Source organism: Lycorma delicatula, chromosome 1, assembly GCF_047948215.1.
Source record: "Lycorma delicatula isolate Av1 chromosome 1, ASM4794821v1, whole genome shotgun sequence".
NCBI classification, from domain to species: domain Eukaryota; kingdom Metazoa; phylum Arthropoda; class Insecta; order Hemiptera; family Fulgoridae; genus Lycorma; species Lycorma delicatula.
The window spans coordinates 377,351,252-377,368,417 of NC_134455.1; the positions used below are offsets into that span (position 1 = coordinate 377,351,252).

General features: G+C 32.3%; 1 protein-coding gene across 5 annotated transcripts in view; it reads right to left on the minus strand.

Annotated features, from left to right (window-relative positions):
• LOC142317288 (pickpocket protein 28-like) overlaps positions 1-17,166 on the minus strand; it is an 86,362-nt gene that overhangs the window by 1,772 nt on the left and 67,424 nt on the right. For 4 of the 5 annotated variants that reach the window (XM_075353719.1, XM_075353718.1, XM_075353716.1 and 1 more), the window contains one exon: positions 9,932-10,023. The exons of the other annotated variant lie outside the window; for it this stretch is intronic. In XM_075353719.1, the coding sequence (XP_075209834.1) occupies positions 9,932-10,023 (92 nt within the window). The remainder of the gene's footprint in view (positions 1-9,931; positions 10,024-17,166) is intronic. 5 annotated transcript variants of the gene reach the window in all.

Genomic DNA, 17,166 nt, shown 5'->3' on the forward strand with positions numbered 1-17,166 from the left:
AACGAAAAAACAAGAAATATAAACGGTGTTATTAAAATATAATCTTAGTCTAATTAAAAATTAGAACTTATAAACAAACAAACATTTTTGAGTTAAAATAAAAATATCAGTTTAACCTAAATAATGATAAATATTTTTGTGATAATACGCTTTTCATTTGTTTTATCGTTTAAAAATGAAAAATAATTCAGTTTAACAATTCTCACGTTATAGCGAAGTCATCTCATTACAGACCACAATTTACATATATTTTGAAAAAAATAGATTTTCGCAGTCATTGAAAAGAAATACTTTTCTATTAGGATATGGAAATAGTAACAAAAGGTACTAATTAGTACTATCAGATTTATAAAGTCGCTCTAAGTTTATTTTGGCCAGTGCAAATAAAAATTATAGAGCTACTATGCCTGATTTCTTGTGCAACCTACCACATACAGTATCAGGTGATTAGGTTCTTTAATATTTTTGGGGTAAAGTTCTACTGCAAAAGGATCAATGATAACGTCTGAGGCTGAATTTTGAAAGGCATGTTTACAGGTCTTATTATATACTGATAATAAAGAGAATGATGTACCATACCGGCAGATGTTTATGTTATGTCAGTCGCTGATGTCTATTCTCTACAATGTACTGAACCGTTTTGGGATTAAAAGCGGTTCTATCCCGATTTTTTCCAACATTTTCCACTTCTGAATCAATATTATCAATCGACAATTTAAATGCTTTACAGACCAAGCACAGGTTTTTTCAGAATAGTGATTTTTTTGCTGTGTCTTACGATCACCACCTTCCATTTTAAAAAGTAGTTCAGAAAAACTTTGCTAACATTATAATTCTTAAATGGAATACCTCAATCTCCGCCCAAAAGCAATCGTAATAAGAACAAGCTCAGCGGTGCTAAAAAGTTATCATCAAATGGGCCTCAAATCATCGTGAGGTAGAGATTATTCTCATTTGATGTACAGAATTAGATGTAAGTCCTAGAAAGCAATTATCACCCAGGGGCGTACACAAGGGGGGAATTACCGATTTGTTTTAATATTAGGCCTATATAAAATAAACATACTATAAATTTACACATCTATATTTGAGTATCTTTTTAAAAATTCATCGTATTCTCTCCTCTAATTTCTCACTGTCAGAGTAACAAAATCTATCGATATATGATCAAGTCCGCCGCCCTTCCTTATTCAATAATTTAATCCCCGCACTCGGAGCTGCGGGCACGTACAGTACATCATTCAACATACGACGACACAGTAGCCGTCATTCAGCATTCTGAGAAGGTGAAGTGCTCTCACTGGCGCGGTGGTGTCAAATCATATATCCCTCCTCATCTACTGAAAGAGAAGAAAGACGATCAAAGACGTGCCGTTTATTAAGAAGGTACGGTAATAATACAGACCTTGTAATAAAATAAGGCCGACACCATATAAACTTACGTGTTGTGAACCGTTGTCGGGAGAGCTCTGCAGTGCAGCAGCGCATATATGAAATATTTTATATTGTGAAGCAGTATTCACCCGTTAGTCTAGTTTAGATTTTGTTGTGGAACGTTCGTTTAATGTTTAATGCGTTCTGTAGTTCATATTTTTAAATAGAGACTTCGCATTATCGTTCTGTGTTCTTTAATATGTATAAGCGACCTTAAAGTTCAATTTTACAATTTTTTAGCAAATTGTCTCGTGCCGGTAGCGATTCTTTTAACGTTAATGAATATTCCACGTTGCGAAATATTTCTTCGCTGCAGCACTAGGACGATGCTGTCGCAAACATTCTTCCGGAAACTAGTTTCACACCCTCCTGCGAAAACTCGGCTGGTATTTAATGTACATCGACATCGCTCAATAATGTTGACGATTTGCACGATAATGTTGCCCGCTGAATAATTGAGAGGTGATAAGCGTACTGTTCTGATTCCGGAAGCTTCAACATCTTCAAGTTCCAGTGAACCACACGCTTATGATATTGGTATTTACGTAGGAAAAGACTTGTCTAATGAAAAAAAAAAAAAAACTGGATGTCTTTAAAAATATCCGGGAACCAAATCCACGTTTATTTTCCAACGAAAGGAAAGAGAAATCTGTGATTTCAGTCTAAATAGTTTTACCGCTGGAAAAAGACTTGCATATTCCCAATTTAAGGGAGAGAGTTTTTGTGAATTTTTTGCACTTTTGCTCCAAGAAATCTGATGAGGTCAACTTTGTGGTGTGAAATTTGACAACTTAAAGGATGCCGTAGAACGATTTTCAGAACATGAGAAGTGTCTTTATCACAAAGAAAGTTTGGAGGCCGCCGGTACTTTGACCGAAATTTCATGCGGGAAGAAAAGGTCAGTAGATGTACTAATAGATACTGTAACAACTCAAAAGAAACTGCAGAACAAAAAAACTTATTCCTATTATTGAGAGTATTTTGTTTTGCGGGAAACAATGTACCGCTCTGCGAGGCCACAGGAATTCGGGACGAATAGAGGTCGAGGTTTACCAAGAACCAGAAGAAAATTACGACAATTTCAGGGCACTTCTTTGCTTTCAAAGTAAGACTCGATAGTGTATTAAAAAATATGTTGACGTGCAGTGTTGGAAATGCGCAGTACACCAGTCTTAAAATACAGAATGAAATAATTGAAGTGTGCAACAACCTGATTGTTCGAAATCTCGTGAAAGAACTTAATGCCTCCGATTGCTTCTCTATTCTCCCCGATGAAACGTCAGACGTATCAGGCTTAGAACAACTATCACTGTGTTTTCGTTATGTTGATAGAGAAAATATCATTGTGAAGAAATATTTTGTGCAATTCGTACCGTTATATGGAATGACCGGAAAAGAAATCGAAACGACGATGTTGGACAAATTGCGCTCATTAAATGTAAACATAAAAAAGATTCGTCGTCAAGGGTATGACGGAGCTACGTCCATGTCAGGAAAATCAAACGGAGTCCAGACACATGTAAAGGAAATAATTCCGTCGGCTTTATATGTCCACTGCTCAACTTATCCGTAATCAGTGCTTGTGAATTAACTGACATTAGAAACTGTACGGGTACAATATCGAGTCTTAATACCCCTAAAAGGCAAAATGTTTTAAAATCGGCGATAAGTGAAATGAAAACTATAACTTCACGCCTTGAAAAACTCGTTCAATTTTGCACAACACGTTGGTTGGTAAGGTATAATCCTGTGACCGCGGTGGTGGAATTACATGGCCCTATTATTGCAACCCTTCAAAGGATATCAGAATGGAATGATAAAGACTCGTCCTCACAAGCAAATTCACTTTTATGTGTTTTGACTGACTATCAATTTGTGATTCAGAGACTGTGTTCTTTAGTTCTCCCATTGTGTAAATTCCTGCAGAATTCAACTACTGATTTCGTGGTAGCAGTAATTCTTGCTGAAGATACTAACAGTGAAATGAAATGTATACGCAAAAATGTTGATGAATTTTCTAAAATTTTCATTTGGACTTCTTAAGTATTTAATAGGTTGGGGTCCTCCATTCAAATCCCTCGCATGGCAGCGCAAGCAAAAAACCGTGTAAACTTGGATTTATCATCAGTAACGCCAGAACTTTACTTCCCTGTCTTTACTTTATTCCATTTCCGGTTACCTTCATGTACCGACTAGATTCGCGTTTCTTGAAACAAAAAAAAAATATTGAAAGGTTTTCTTTGCCTTTTACGTACGAACCCAGAGACCTTCTGCTCGTACCGTCTCAAGTTTCTGCTTTCACTTCGCTCGAAGAATTCTACGCTAGTGACATAAGATGCAGTTGCCAGGAATACCTGAATAATAAATTAAATTACGGTACAGAAAAATTGCACGTCTTGAGAAGGGAGACAAACCGAAAACGGCCGTAGATGAGTAAATTATGTACAATCCCTACGTACTGACAAATATATTCACTTTGTTAGAAATACTAGTTGCATTCCCAGCGTCCACAACAGAGTTTACTCTTTGGAAACTCTTTGGTGGATTCATCATTGCCGGGTTCATTCTTCAACCTCTGTAAGTTCCATATTGTCATGCTGTGTTTAATTAAATTTATTTCATTATAGTTGATTCCTTCCATAGATTTTATCTGTTATGAAAAGTGCTTTATCTATCGTATACAAATAACCGTAGACAAAAATATATGATTACTGTGTAGCCTAAGTGTAATAATGGCAGCATATGGCACTGGCACAAGCATTTTTATTATTCAAAATGAAATAGATGTTACAAAAATTGTAGCCTAAGACTGTGAAAAAAATGCGTTACAGAATATTTTATTACGGTATTTATGAATAGCCGGCCTCCGTGGCGCGAGTGGTAGCGTCTTGGCCTTTCATCCGGAGTTTCCGGGTTCGAATCCCGGTTAGGCATGGCATTTTCACAAACGCTACAAATCATTCATCTCATCATTTGAAGCATACCTAACGGTGGACTCGGAGGTATTTATGAATCTATTATATTAGAACGCTGTAAAATAAATATATCTAACATGATATAATAATAATAATAATGATAATAACAATAAAATAACAAACAAAATTTAAAATACCGATGTTAATTGTAAACAATTTTAATTATGACCCCCTTAACAAAATTTTGGGTGCGCCACTTTTATCACCCCTTTGGTATTATGCAGCACCAAATATCTTAAAGCAGAGGTCGGCAACTTTTTTGTCAGTAAGGGCGCAAAATAAATTCAAAAGTTATTAGGGGTGACACACTTTTATTACACGATAAGCAGATACATTTGCCTTTAAAGTCAATAAAATAAAATTGTTCTTCCCAGTCGACATTAAAACAATAAATTCTTTTTCGTTTACAATTATTCACGATGGGTTATTTATAAAATCCGTTTAACCAGTACGATACGTATTTGATAGTGAAAAGTGCGATATATCTTGCGTGATATGGTTACTAATACGTAAATAATAAAATATAGTCGATAGTAATAACACTGACAATACGTAGCACTCAGAATACGGTAACATAATACCAAATTTATCAGAAGCGAAAATATTCCGACGTGCTAAGAGCAAGTGTATCGGTGTATGAGCGTGATTGCTATTTGCTGACGCTGAGCTTGTGCAATTATATTGTCTTATATACGCGCGAAGCTGATAAGGTTATCGGGCTTAGTAGGTGCGCATTATAGGGAGGGTGTATAAAAATGCATCGAGGGCGCCATGGCACCCGCGGTCGGCGCGTTGCCGACCCCTGTCTTAAAGAATTCAAAAATTTCATTGGAGTATCTAATCATAATATTACCATTATCACTATGTTCTACAAGGAAATGGATTCATTAGTTGAATAGAATGTAATGTTAGTGAAAAGTGCTTTCTAATTGAAGGTTAAATAAAGATTTTTAATCTTTTATTTAACGGGGTAATTTATTATTATATATCGATTACTAATCTTGAATGTTAAACAAATTTCTTTAATAATCTTTTAAGTGTATTTCCAATTTTTATAATCTTTTATGAAAGAAAACTAAAAATTTGTTGAAAATATGTATCATATTAACTTCAGGCAAATTTTTTACAAATTTGTAAAAGTCAACGTTTTGTAAAAGTCAAAAGTCAATACAAAGTAGATTTTTTTTGCGCTATGAACTCATATTGTGTTTGGTTCATTTGGCTAAGTTGTAACTGTAAAATAAAAGTTTTAAATTATTAACGACCAGAACAAAATAAACCTCAGGGCTGAAGTCTGCATAGACAAATGTTTTTGAGCACATCTGTTATCACAAACACATTGTCCACCCGTCATACGTTTAACAATAGTAGGTAATAAACTCATTATCTAGAACTAAAATAATAAATTTTTATTAACACTTTCAACGCTGTCAAAAAAATAAAAATTTTACTGGTCGACTAATTTTTTTTTAATAAAGGGAAATTGAAATAAAAACCCATTGTTGTTGTAGTTTTTATTTTTTTCTATTTCTTTTTTTTTTGTATTTTATTATGATGGACCACGATGGTAGTCCGTAGACGCTGGTATTCGTAACTTAGCCGATGACGGATGACTAATAGTCCATGTTAGCCCATTTCTTCAAAGTGTTCTGTGAATTTTCAATGTTATGTCTAACTGGAGATTATATATTGATGTTTATATAAAAAATTAGATCGATTATCGATTTCACTCACGAGTTATTCAATGTGTAAATGCCATCGGCCTGAAAGTACTACATATACGTATTTAGTTTCTTTTTTTTTTGTTTGACTTCGTTTTAGATAAAATTATTGATTTTTCTATCACACATTCTATGTAAATAAACGTGATATGTTATTTAAATCAAGGGTTAGCATAATCAACGACAGTTTGGTATACATTTCATTTATTTAATTTTTTTTATAAATACTTCGGTAATACTATTAAAAACGTTTACGCTGCATATTTGTCTATTTGTAAAACACAAAAAACAAAAACTGTAAATTTTGGATGAACAATTTTTTAAATAAATGCATATATAATTATTTATAAAAACCGACAAACAATAATATTTCTTCAAAAGGAAATGACAGAAATAATTTCATTACAATTACTTATTATTCGCATTTGAAAAGTTTAAAAACAGCAATATCAAAATTTATGTGTATATTGTAATAAAATATACAAAAAATTACATTATAAAAAAGTGTAAATACAAAAAAAAAATAGTTTTACGGTTACATATTGAAAAGAAAGAAGGCAGAAAACAGATATAATGTTTATAGAGTAGTTTTGTGAGTTCTTCAACATTTACTGGCAACCCAGGACAAACCGGGTAGTGATACATCGTGTCTTTACGGATCTTTTTACATGCAAATACCAAACATATTTTTTGGGGTACCCTGCTCTGTTCTTCTGGTGGGTGTGCTGGTGTTATCTGAAAGAGGTTGTTGCGGGGCATCAACGGCTTCCTCATCATCATCATCACTCCTTTCTAAGAAGTCAGATTTTCCTGACCGTTCATCTGGTGAGAGAGAAATATCATCGTCAATTTCTTCAAGAAGAGCTCGTAGTTCTTCGGCGCTTCGAATTAAATTTCTCTCTACCCAATCTCCTTTTTCAGTCAACGAGGTAGAAGTTGTGCCTCCTGATGTCAATGGTACTGGATAAGATGGCAATGAATTTTTTAACATTAAGTTGATTCGAGAACGGTTTAGATTCACAATTTGATCCGATAGAATATGTTTTTTTTAAATTATTTATGTGTTGTTGATCTTGGGATGGTGAAGACTCACAGTTATATCCGGTAGGCAGCGCTGCAATCGCGTTTTAGAAATTTTTTAATTTTTGGCATGTCCCGGTAGTTGGTGCTGTGATCGGATTCTAGAAAATTTTTTTCTTTTGTTGCTTTTTCGCATATCAGTTACTTGCGTCTTTAAAATAAGGTTTTAAATGTAATTAAAAAATATACATTGTGCAAACTTCTAAGGTGGAGTATTGAAGTGAGTATTTTACATGATTTTTCATTAATTTTAATGACGTATACACGTGCATTCAATAACAATCGGCTTAACCTACAAATTTAAATTGTCAGTTCTCATTTGATTCTATGCAACTTATGAAGTATTGAACGGCTCTTTGAAAATAAAAATGTAATTTTGTAAAATAAATTATAACATTTATAAAATTAAAATATTAGTTGCTTATAATAATTATAGTTTAAAGTATATTTAAAAAATTGAAGTTATGATTTTTGTAGCCGAATAATTTTATAAAAAATTTTCTAAAATTGTTTTTAATTTACGATTATCTAAAATTTGGTAAAATAGATGTTGAAATAAAGAATGAGAAAAATAATAAAAATTTCTACTAAAATTTTAACTACGTTGCTTTTTTTTTACATTGCTTTAATTTATTTATTAATTAAGCTATCGCATGGTTATGAAACTTCAAAATTATTAAATAAAAAAAAAATGTAGTAGGTAACTTTTTTAGAATGATGTTAAGTGAAAATTAGCAGTAATGTGGATGAAAATTTATTAATTACACTAATTATTAATTTTACGACGTTTCGATTTTTTAATTCAATTTTCATCAGACATCTCAATATTTAGTGAAAATAAATATTAATTAATCGATAAACTCATTACAATAATACAACAATCACAAACTGATAATAGTCATACTAATAGTCATATAACCTTTATTCCGGACATCCTGTCGTCGTTGGCATTTAATATAAAATTGCTGAGTTAGATAAACAAAACAGGGGTGTAGGTTTTTGCTGGGTCCCTAGCCACGTTGGAATTCTAGGTAACGAGAGGGCAGATTCTGCTGCGAAAGAAGCGTGTATTCAGCCTCCTTTCACCACCCGATTTACTACCTTTGATTTTATCAATCATATAAAACAATCGCTGCGAGCAAGGCGGCAAAGTGGCTGGACGGCTGCCGTCGATAATAAACTTCGACGGATTAAAGATTCAGTGTTGCCGTGGGGCTCCTCTTGCAGGAACTCTCGTCGTGAGGAAGCGGTCCTCTGCCGGTTACGGTTGGGGCATACGAGGATCACACACGAATTTCTAATGTCAGGAGAAGTCCCACCCCTGTGCACACGATGCGACTGCCGCATGACTGTGCACCACATTCTCGTGGACTGCGTATGTTATGCGGCGTTGCGTCGTCAGTTTAATATACCCAGCAGCATTCGTGATGTCTTGTGCAATGATGGCGGGATTTTGGAACGGATGTTTCTCTTTTTACATGGTACTGGGTTACAGCAAAGGATTTAATATACTCATATATGTTTTTCTGTAAAGAGAGTTTTTTTAATAATTTTAACCTTTATTTTCGATTTGATTTTTTAGTTCTGTTTAATTTTACTATCCGGGGAGGGGATTTTTGCACAACCCATCGGAGTTGGATAAGTTTTTATACTTTCTTTATTCTATTATTTTAGCTTTTATATTTTATCAACTTTATCTGCGGTATTAGTTTTGGGTTTTATTTTGCCTTCTTGGCTTGTTTTAATAAATTTTTATTATATGGTTAATATTACGTTTACACCTTGTGTGGTTTATTATTTTGGAGTTATTTTACCCTTTTAATAATAACGCCCAGGCGTTTTTCGTTCACAAAAAAAAAAAAAATAGTCATATTAATAAAATTCCTGCTAATTTTAACTTAAATAAGTTACTTATATTTATGTGTTGTGTATTTATTACCAGAACAATGCCACGTCAGGACAACGTCTGTCGGGTCCGCTAGTATATCTTTCTTTTATGCAAATAAGTCATTGAATTTAAAAGTAATGAAGACTGTTTTATTTGAAAATTGATAATTATTAAAACAAACTGAAAAAAAATTGTAGTATTTCAAAAGAAAAAAGAGGTAATATAGTACAAGAGAAATCAAAAGTAAAACAGAATGTAGCAATATAGTCTGATTTTTAAATATAAAATTATGGTGAAATTAATAAAAAGACAAGAAATTATATCAGAAAGTAATACAAAAATAATGAGGTGAATAATACTACATATTGTTAAAAGTAAATTATAACAATTGACTTATCTGATTCGTCGTGTCTTGAAATTAGATTAAATAAAAATATTCTTGAATAGTTTTCACTGCACTTAAAAATTAAAAACGCACAAAAAATGAAAAAAAAAATCGACAAAACGTTTTTATAAAAGACACGGTAAAACTGTAGTGATGGTCTACGTGTAAAGACAATTTTACTAGATGATACTGTGAGTGCCGAACTTGTAAAAGTGATGGCAAGTCAACAAAAACTATAAAGGACAACGATGGTAGTCTACAGCGCGCAACATGTTAATATATTTTCATAGAAATACACACTTTTTCATTTTTCAGTTATATCTATCAGTTAATATAAAATAAAATTGTAGCTTGTCTATATATAATTACTGTAAGAAGCAGAGTAAATTTTTATAGAACAAAAGATATGTATATATTTATAATTTTAGGTTGAAAAATTAACACTTACCAAGAAAATCTCCATAACCGTAGAGTTCACTGCGATGTTTAGCTAAGAATTGGCTTTCCTTGTAATAAATATTAATCCTTGACAAATGCAAACTGGAATGAAAAAAATTGCTTTCCGATCATAAATATTTTTAAGTTATTACACTTTCCTAAATTCTGAACATTTATGCTTGGCTACGTATCCTGAAAGTAGGATTTTTTAATGAGAGTATTTGAAGTTGCATATAAATACGTGAATGTGGCAACTACTGTTAAAATAATATAAATATGCTGGTAACTTAAATATATCATTTAATATTACTTAGGTAATATCTATTTTTTTTAAAGCTAAGTAGAGTCGGTTTTGAAATAGCCTTTATACATTATATTTGAGCTGAGGAACTTTAAGTAGAACTACTTAAAACTGTTTCCTTTTCTTATTCGACTAAACGTAGAAATCAATGGTAGTGTCAAAGCTGCTAACTTCAAAAATCGGTATAACCTTAGTACATATGTATAACACATACATAAATTCAATTTTCTACTTTATTCCATCAACGAACTCTTTTCTGAACCTCAGTTTCAAAATAAGAAATTTAAAAGATTTAAAAATAAAAGGCGCGTGAACTTATTACTTTCTAGATATTAATATTTTTCACCTCAAAAAATGTTATTTTTAACTCTGATTATGTTTTTATCGCGATACTCATTTATGAAAATTATCCTTTAATTAAAGTACTCGTTATAACAAAAGTTCAAAGTTCTCTGATAGCGACAATAATATTACTTTCGGAGTTTGTTTTTCATTTAACTTTTTAAAGATCTAAATTTTTTTAAATCTGAGAATTTTCTTTTACGGGTATGAAAGTTTAGTTTTTTAAAGTTTTATCAACGCATAAGGATAATATAAAAGAATTTTATCGTGAACATTTAAAGTAACTTTTGAAAAACATTTATAGATGAAATCTTTTTACTAATAAAAAGAGTTGTGAAATAAATTCAGCAAAATCAACATTAACCAAATAATGCAATGTATTCTACAGCTCTACCGTGGGCGAAAATGTTTTTATGCATAGATGCTTATCCCTTTTTCCTTATACAAGATTCCTTCAAGGCAGATGGTTAGAGCCATCTTTGTGATAAATGTTCGTGTATAATCTGTTCATTTTTAGGAGATATGAACTAAACAAACTGCGAGTGTAGTAGTGCGTATATATACGCGCCGAGCTTTTATAACTACCGGATATTTAAAAACAAAACATCGTTGTTTATCGCTAACTTCAAAATAACAATAAATTTTCTTATTCCATACTGGATATTTTTAATCTTTTAATTGTAGTTCTGTGTTTCAGTACTTTTTTTGGTTCACGTGACTGTGTGTATATTCGGTTATCGTGTGATTTGTTTACTGTGCGATTATTACCGATTATTATGAGATTTGATAGGTGTGATTATTCGAATAATTTATCGATATGGCTGGTAATTCAGGAACATCTCAGCTTTTAATAAACACAGAAAAGGGAAACAATTGTGACGAAGTGAAAGAAATGGTTTTAAACGTATTCAATCTACTGCTGGAGAAAAATTCTCCGTCTGTTAAAAAGGAAGTAGTGAAATTTACTTTTTAATTAACTAGTGTGTCGGTTAGTAATATTAACAGATTAGGTACTGAAATAGGTAGAAATGGAAAGGTAGAAACTCCTATTAAAAATAGAAAACCTGGAAAACCTATGCTAGGGAAACGGGATGAATTTGACAAAAATGTAATAAGAGTGACCGTACGTAATTTCTTTTTTCGAAATGAAATATCAACCTTAAAAAAATTGCTGGCTGTGATAAACGGTGATAAGAGTTTACCAAAGATTGGACGCACTAGTTTATATATATTAATGTTGTCGATGGATTTTTAATTTATTAGAAACAAAAAAAGTGTAGTTGTCGATCGAGAGATACCATAATTTGGCGGCGTAATTATTTTTAAAAAATAGCAAATTATAGAAAAACGGGTAAAAATATATTTTATTTGGATGAGACGTGGGTAAATGAAGGCCACACCACTTCAAGAATTTGGTGACGACAGTTACATCGGTAAAAACAACATTTCTGTCGGTTTAGCGGGCCCTGAAACCTCCAAAAAATAAAGGAAAGCGATTAATTGTGGTTAATATTGGCAATGAAAATGGATTTTTAGAGGGGGTTTTTCTAGTTTTGGAATCCAAAAAATCTGGAGAATACCACGATGACATGAACGCAGATATTTTTAGAGTGTTTTGAAAAAGTATAGTCTTTATTACACGAAAATAGTATTGTTGTAATGGACAATGCTCCGTACCGTCGTGTAAAACCGATAAATAGTTGAAACGGTTCACGTAGGAAACAAGAAATTGTTTTACGGCTGCGATCAAAAAATATCCATTTTGGAGAAAGCAGTTTAAAACCAGAATTCCTTGAACATGTAAAACACAAACGTGACAAATTTAATAAATTTTTAATAGATGATTTGGCTGAAACGAAAGATCGTACGGCGTTAAGGCTTCCCTGTTATTAGTGTAAACCTTAATCCGATGATCGAGTTAGTGCGGCCAAGTAAAAGTCTATGTCGTCCGAAATAATAATACATACAAAATTAAAGACGTTAAGATCCCGCTTGAAAAAGGCGTGAACTGATACCTCGTTCACGCTTAAGTGGAAACAGTGCGTGAAGCATGTTACAGAAAAAGAAAAGAAGATGTGGGACTTAGATAATTTTCTGGATGTTACGGTTCATGAATTAATGTTAGAGATGATTCGTAATCAACGCCAACTTCTGGGAGTGAGAAAGAATCGGATATAATGGAGGGAATCCAGTGTTTGTCAGACTGTGACAGAGAATAACGTAAGTAATAACGTAATAACGTAAGTAACGTTTCGAAGTAGTAAGGTTTTGTTCAGGTTATATATTTTACCTATTAAATTATTTTTAATAATACGGTAGTTATTGTTTGAGTTATTATTGTTATCGTAGGTTTATTATATAAACATTTTCGTGAGCAATTAAAAAGTTATAAGTTAGTATAAAATTAAATATAAATTAAATAAATAATTATAATTAAACAAATTATAATGGTAATTAGAATTATAATAATTATAATTAAATAAATTAATTAAGTGTAAAGCGAGTTTAAAATTTTGTAAGGAATTACAAAAAATTGTAAGTTTAGTACGTAAGGTTTTTTAGGTGTACTATTCCACAGAGCTCTGTCGTGTGCAGTGTATTTATCCGATATCTCCTCCTTAGAATGAACAGAGAGTAGTATTTTAGTTTTTACCATTTGTGCATTATAAATTACTATTTCCTTAAAAATATTTGTCTGTAATAATAAAAATTCTAGTTATTTCTTGACGAATTACATATTAAGATGAGTGTGGTTGATCCATGTTTTTATTTTAGTAGTATTTGAAATGAAAATAAAAATGATATACTCTAAAACTTAATTGAAATAATTATTTTAATTACTCTTTTATTATTTTAATTCTAATAATAATCTTATTACTGAAATAATAAATTTCTAAGAATTCATTTACGTTTCTTTAGTTATTTCTACCTTATACTAGATAGAATGTTTCTATTTGTCATAAAATAATACCTCAGGAAGTAATATTAAAAAATATATTTTATTATTTATGTAAAAAAAACTTCAATCGCTTATCGCTTATTTTGTAATTTTTCTATTTATAACTGTGTTATGAATTTTAAAGTCGCATTTGTTACAAGAATAAAAGTGTCAAAAGTGTTATGAAGTTATAAACCAAATTTTGTTATGACATTATCGAATAATAAAAGTCTTTCTTCATAACCGTATAATATTATAAAGAATAAGAGTTATATGAAGAGAACAATTTTTAATTATATGCATTTTTGATATATTTAAGAAAAAATAAAAGGGATGAAAAAAGTTAAGGGTCGTAAAATAATCCTCTGACCAAATTTTCGGGAGGGGAATAAGTCGAGAAGGCAAGATTCATTACCAAAATGTATTACAAATGCAAATGGAATGTCCCTGACTGGGAAAATGAGACTACTTCACTTTGAAAACTATCAAATACACCTCTCAAAGTGATGTTCAAACCACACTGATATTAAACCGGGAGTAAAAAAGGCCATAAAATTGTGAACAAGTTCGTAACAGTAAACAACGGTTGACGATGACCTTACCAAAACAATAAAAGATTATTTTTTGTAATGTTCTATTAAGTAAAAGAAGTCGCTATCATATTCCTGGCTGTAAAAAAATACAGTTTGATGCGCCTTCCATTATTTCTGTAGCGTGTTAATCTTTCCGTTTCATCATATGCCTTACAAATTATTTATTACAACAATTATTTGCTTTACGTATACTAACCGTTGTCTTTGTCTTCTCCTATTACTAAATTTACTAACACCGGCTGTTTAAATTTACAACCTATCAGCATTTTCCTTTTAATAAACATTTGCTCCAGGCTATAAATTTATCATAAAAACTCTTCACATCAATATTTTTCAAACTATTCAGTTTTTACAGCTTTCTATTATCCCGCATTTTGAAAGTTTATCTTTTTCCCCTTTTCTGGCTTTCATATTGTGCATATTTACTGGAATCGGGCTACATTCCATATAAAATGCAATTTACACGTACATATGAATATATGATCGTGTGTGTATATATATTTCTTCTTTTTTTTTATTTCCCAAAACATATTTGATATCGACAAATTCTTTTTACAAAAGCTCTCCTTCCTTGTGGTGAAGAAAAGACAAAAGAACATTTTTCTAAATGAATGGATATCTATCCAGATACATTTTTGGAGCTTAATTTTTGTACGGTAAGTAGTAGTTTTTACTATTTTAGCATTTAGCTCATCATTATCTTCTATTTTCTCACAACAACGATCTTTATTTTACCTTTACCTATTTAAACGTTTCCTCGACTGAATAGAAACAGTGTATATAATCTATTTAAAGTGCAAAAATTCAAAGTATAAATAACGAATCCAAAGAAAGGAGTAAAAGGGGTAAACGTTACGTACAGTAATTCTCACAGGCTTTCTTATGGCTGCATTCAATGTAAAGAAAGCATCTCGGGAACAAGTGAATTAATTTTTTTACAATCTTTGCTAATTTTTCCGTAGTACATTCAACTTCTATGAAACTATTTTCTTTTTTACATCATTACATCCTTCTATCAACCGGTCTTCTTTATTGTTTTGTTATCTATTTAATTTCTCAATAGTCGATACATTTTCTTGTAAAATATCCCTTGAATTTTCAAATTTTTTGTATTATATATGTTGATAATATACTTTTTGTTAGTCAACATTTCTTACGATCTCCCTAAAATTGTTTATTCTGCCATAAGTATTAGCTCTTATCCGTTCATGTTTTACAGTTTTTGCTTTAGTTAACGATTTAAAGACCTGCTTCCTTTATTAAAAATTTAACTAGCTATGGTTTACTCAAACTTTGCCTTTATGAAATTGTCTTTATGACGGGTCAAAATTTGAAAAAATCGATTGTTTGATTTTCGCACTATGATGTTCTCTGTTTAATTACATATAATTATTTTTTTATAAGTTAAATATTAATATTATTACAAACTTATTTTTTTGAATTACTGGCGGGTAAAAATTTGACTGTTTTTCGCGAAGTAATTTTTGCGAAAATAAATCACTTATTTGGCTATTTTGTAAACAAGAACGTATCTGATTGTTCAAATACTTGAACGCAACCGTGTTTTTATAGTTTAATAGGTATGTAGGTTATAGCCGGATGATTTTATAAGAAACAGGTCTGTTTTGTGCTTTCTTGTACGACAGATGTGATTGCTCTCTGCTCCGGCTTTAGATTTCAATCAGCGACCATAAGGACGCTATATCCTTTCCAAATTTTGTTTTTAACAGTGAAGTTCAGCGACTAGTGTTATTCAGTGCTAGAATAATTATTGACATAAATTAGTTTATTTGTGTTACGAGACCGCGTGGCGCGTCACTTACTCGCCGATTACATTTTTCTTACCGGCATCTAGAATTAGATTAAGATTAATTTTAATTTTGTTTTATTTCATTTTTCACACTTAAGTTAAGTGAATTTTTATATAGTGCAGATTAACTGCTAGTTTTAATTCTGTGATTGGTTTAAACCTTTAATTAGGATTAAGATATCAGTCGTTTAGGCTAGACTAATTTGAAAGTAAATTCAAAATTTTAATTTTGGTTTAACTTCTACATCGACATTAATTTTGATCGATAATTAATTTTAATTAATTGATTTGTTAATTTTCATACTGATTTTGATTTTTAAATTTTATATTTAATTTTGATTTTACATAATTTTAATTTAGATCCCGATCCATTTAAATTTTTGTTTTCGATTTCAATCTCTGATAGCTCATGGCGACTACTCGCCCTCCCCCCTCGTTCTCACCGGTCGGAATTTTCCGAGGGAGGAGAGGTAAGCGGCGCTGGGTCCCTAGGCGTCAGTAACCGCGGAGATTGTGACCGCGGGGCCGAGCACTGCTGAGGGCGGCCCAGAAACGACAGCCGCCACAATGGAGGTTGGTCAAGGAATTTCCTCCCAACCTCCGGTCACGAGGCGGGAAAAAATTCCACCGATAACTTTGGACTGCTCTAAGGAGTGGCCAACGCTGGTGAGAGTGAGAGCCATCTCCGCCATTGTGAGAGGGTGCCTAGTGACTAAGAGTACCGGGCTCTCCATGAGGCTGCAACTGAGCAGCGAAGGCGACTTCCGGGAATTGCGAGCTACCTGCACTACAAGGGCATTGCGTTTCATACCTGCCAGATCCCTAAGAAAAGGAACTTTAAAGAGCGATTCGGGGAATCCCTTTGTGATTCGGCCACTTGTGAAAAAGTGAAGGAGGAGCTCTCCTCACTTGGCTAGTCTCAGCAATAAAGCTGACCACAACGGACGGAAGGAAAGCGTTGGCGGAAACGAACCTAACTCCGGACAAATCACTGACCGTTCAGATTTATTTTGCATGTAGGTCAGATAGATCAGTACCATGTGGAGGCCATGCCAATGGCGGAACCGCAATTTTTCTCCATAGACGCCTTTTGAATATGCGGGTCGATCTCCACATCGACGTAATGGGGCAGACCTGTTTACATGTGGACCATCTAGACACAGTAAACCGGTTGGTTTCAGGATACAATAGGCGGAATACAGCGTTACCTGGTGCTGATATTGATGCCATGCTAGAAAATTGGGATGGACTCATTGTACTC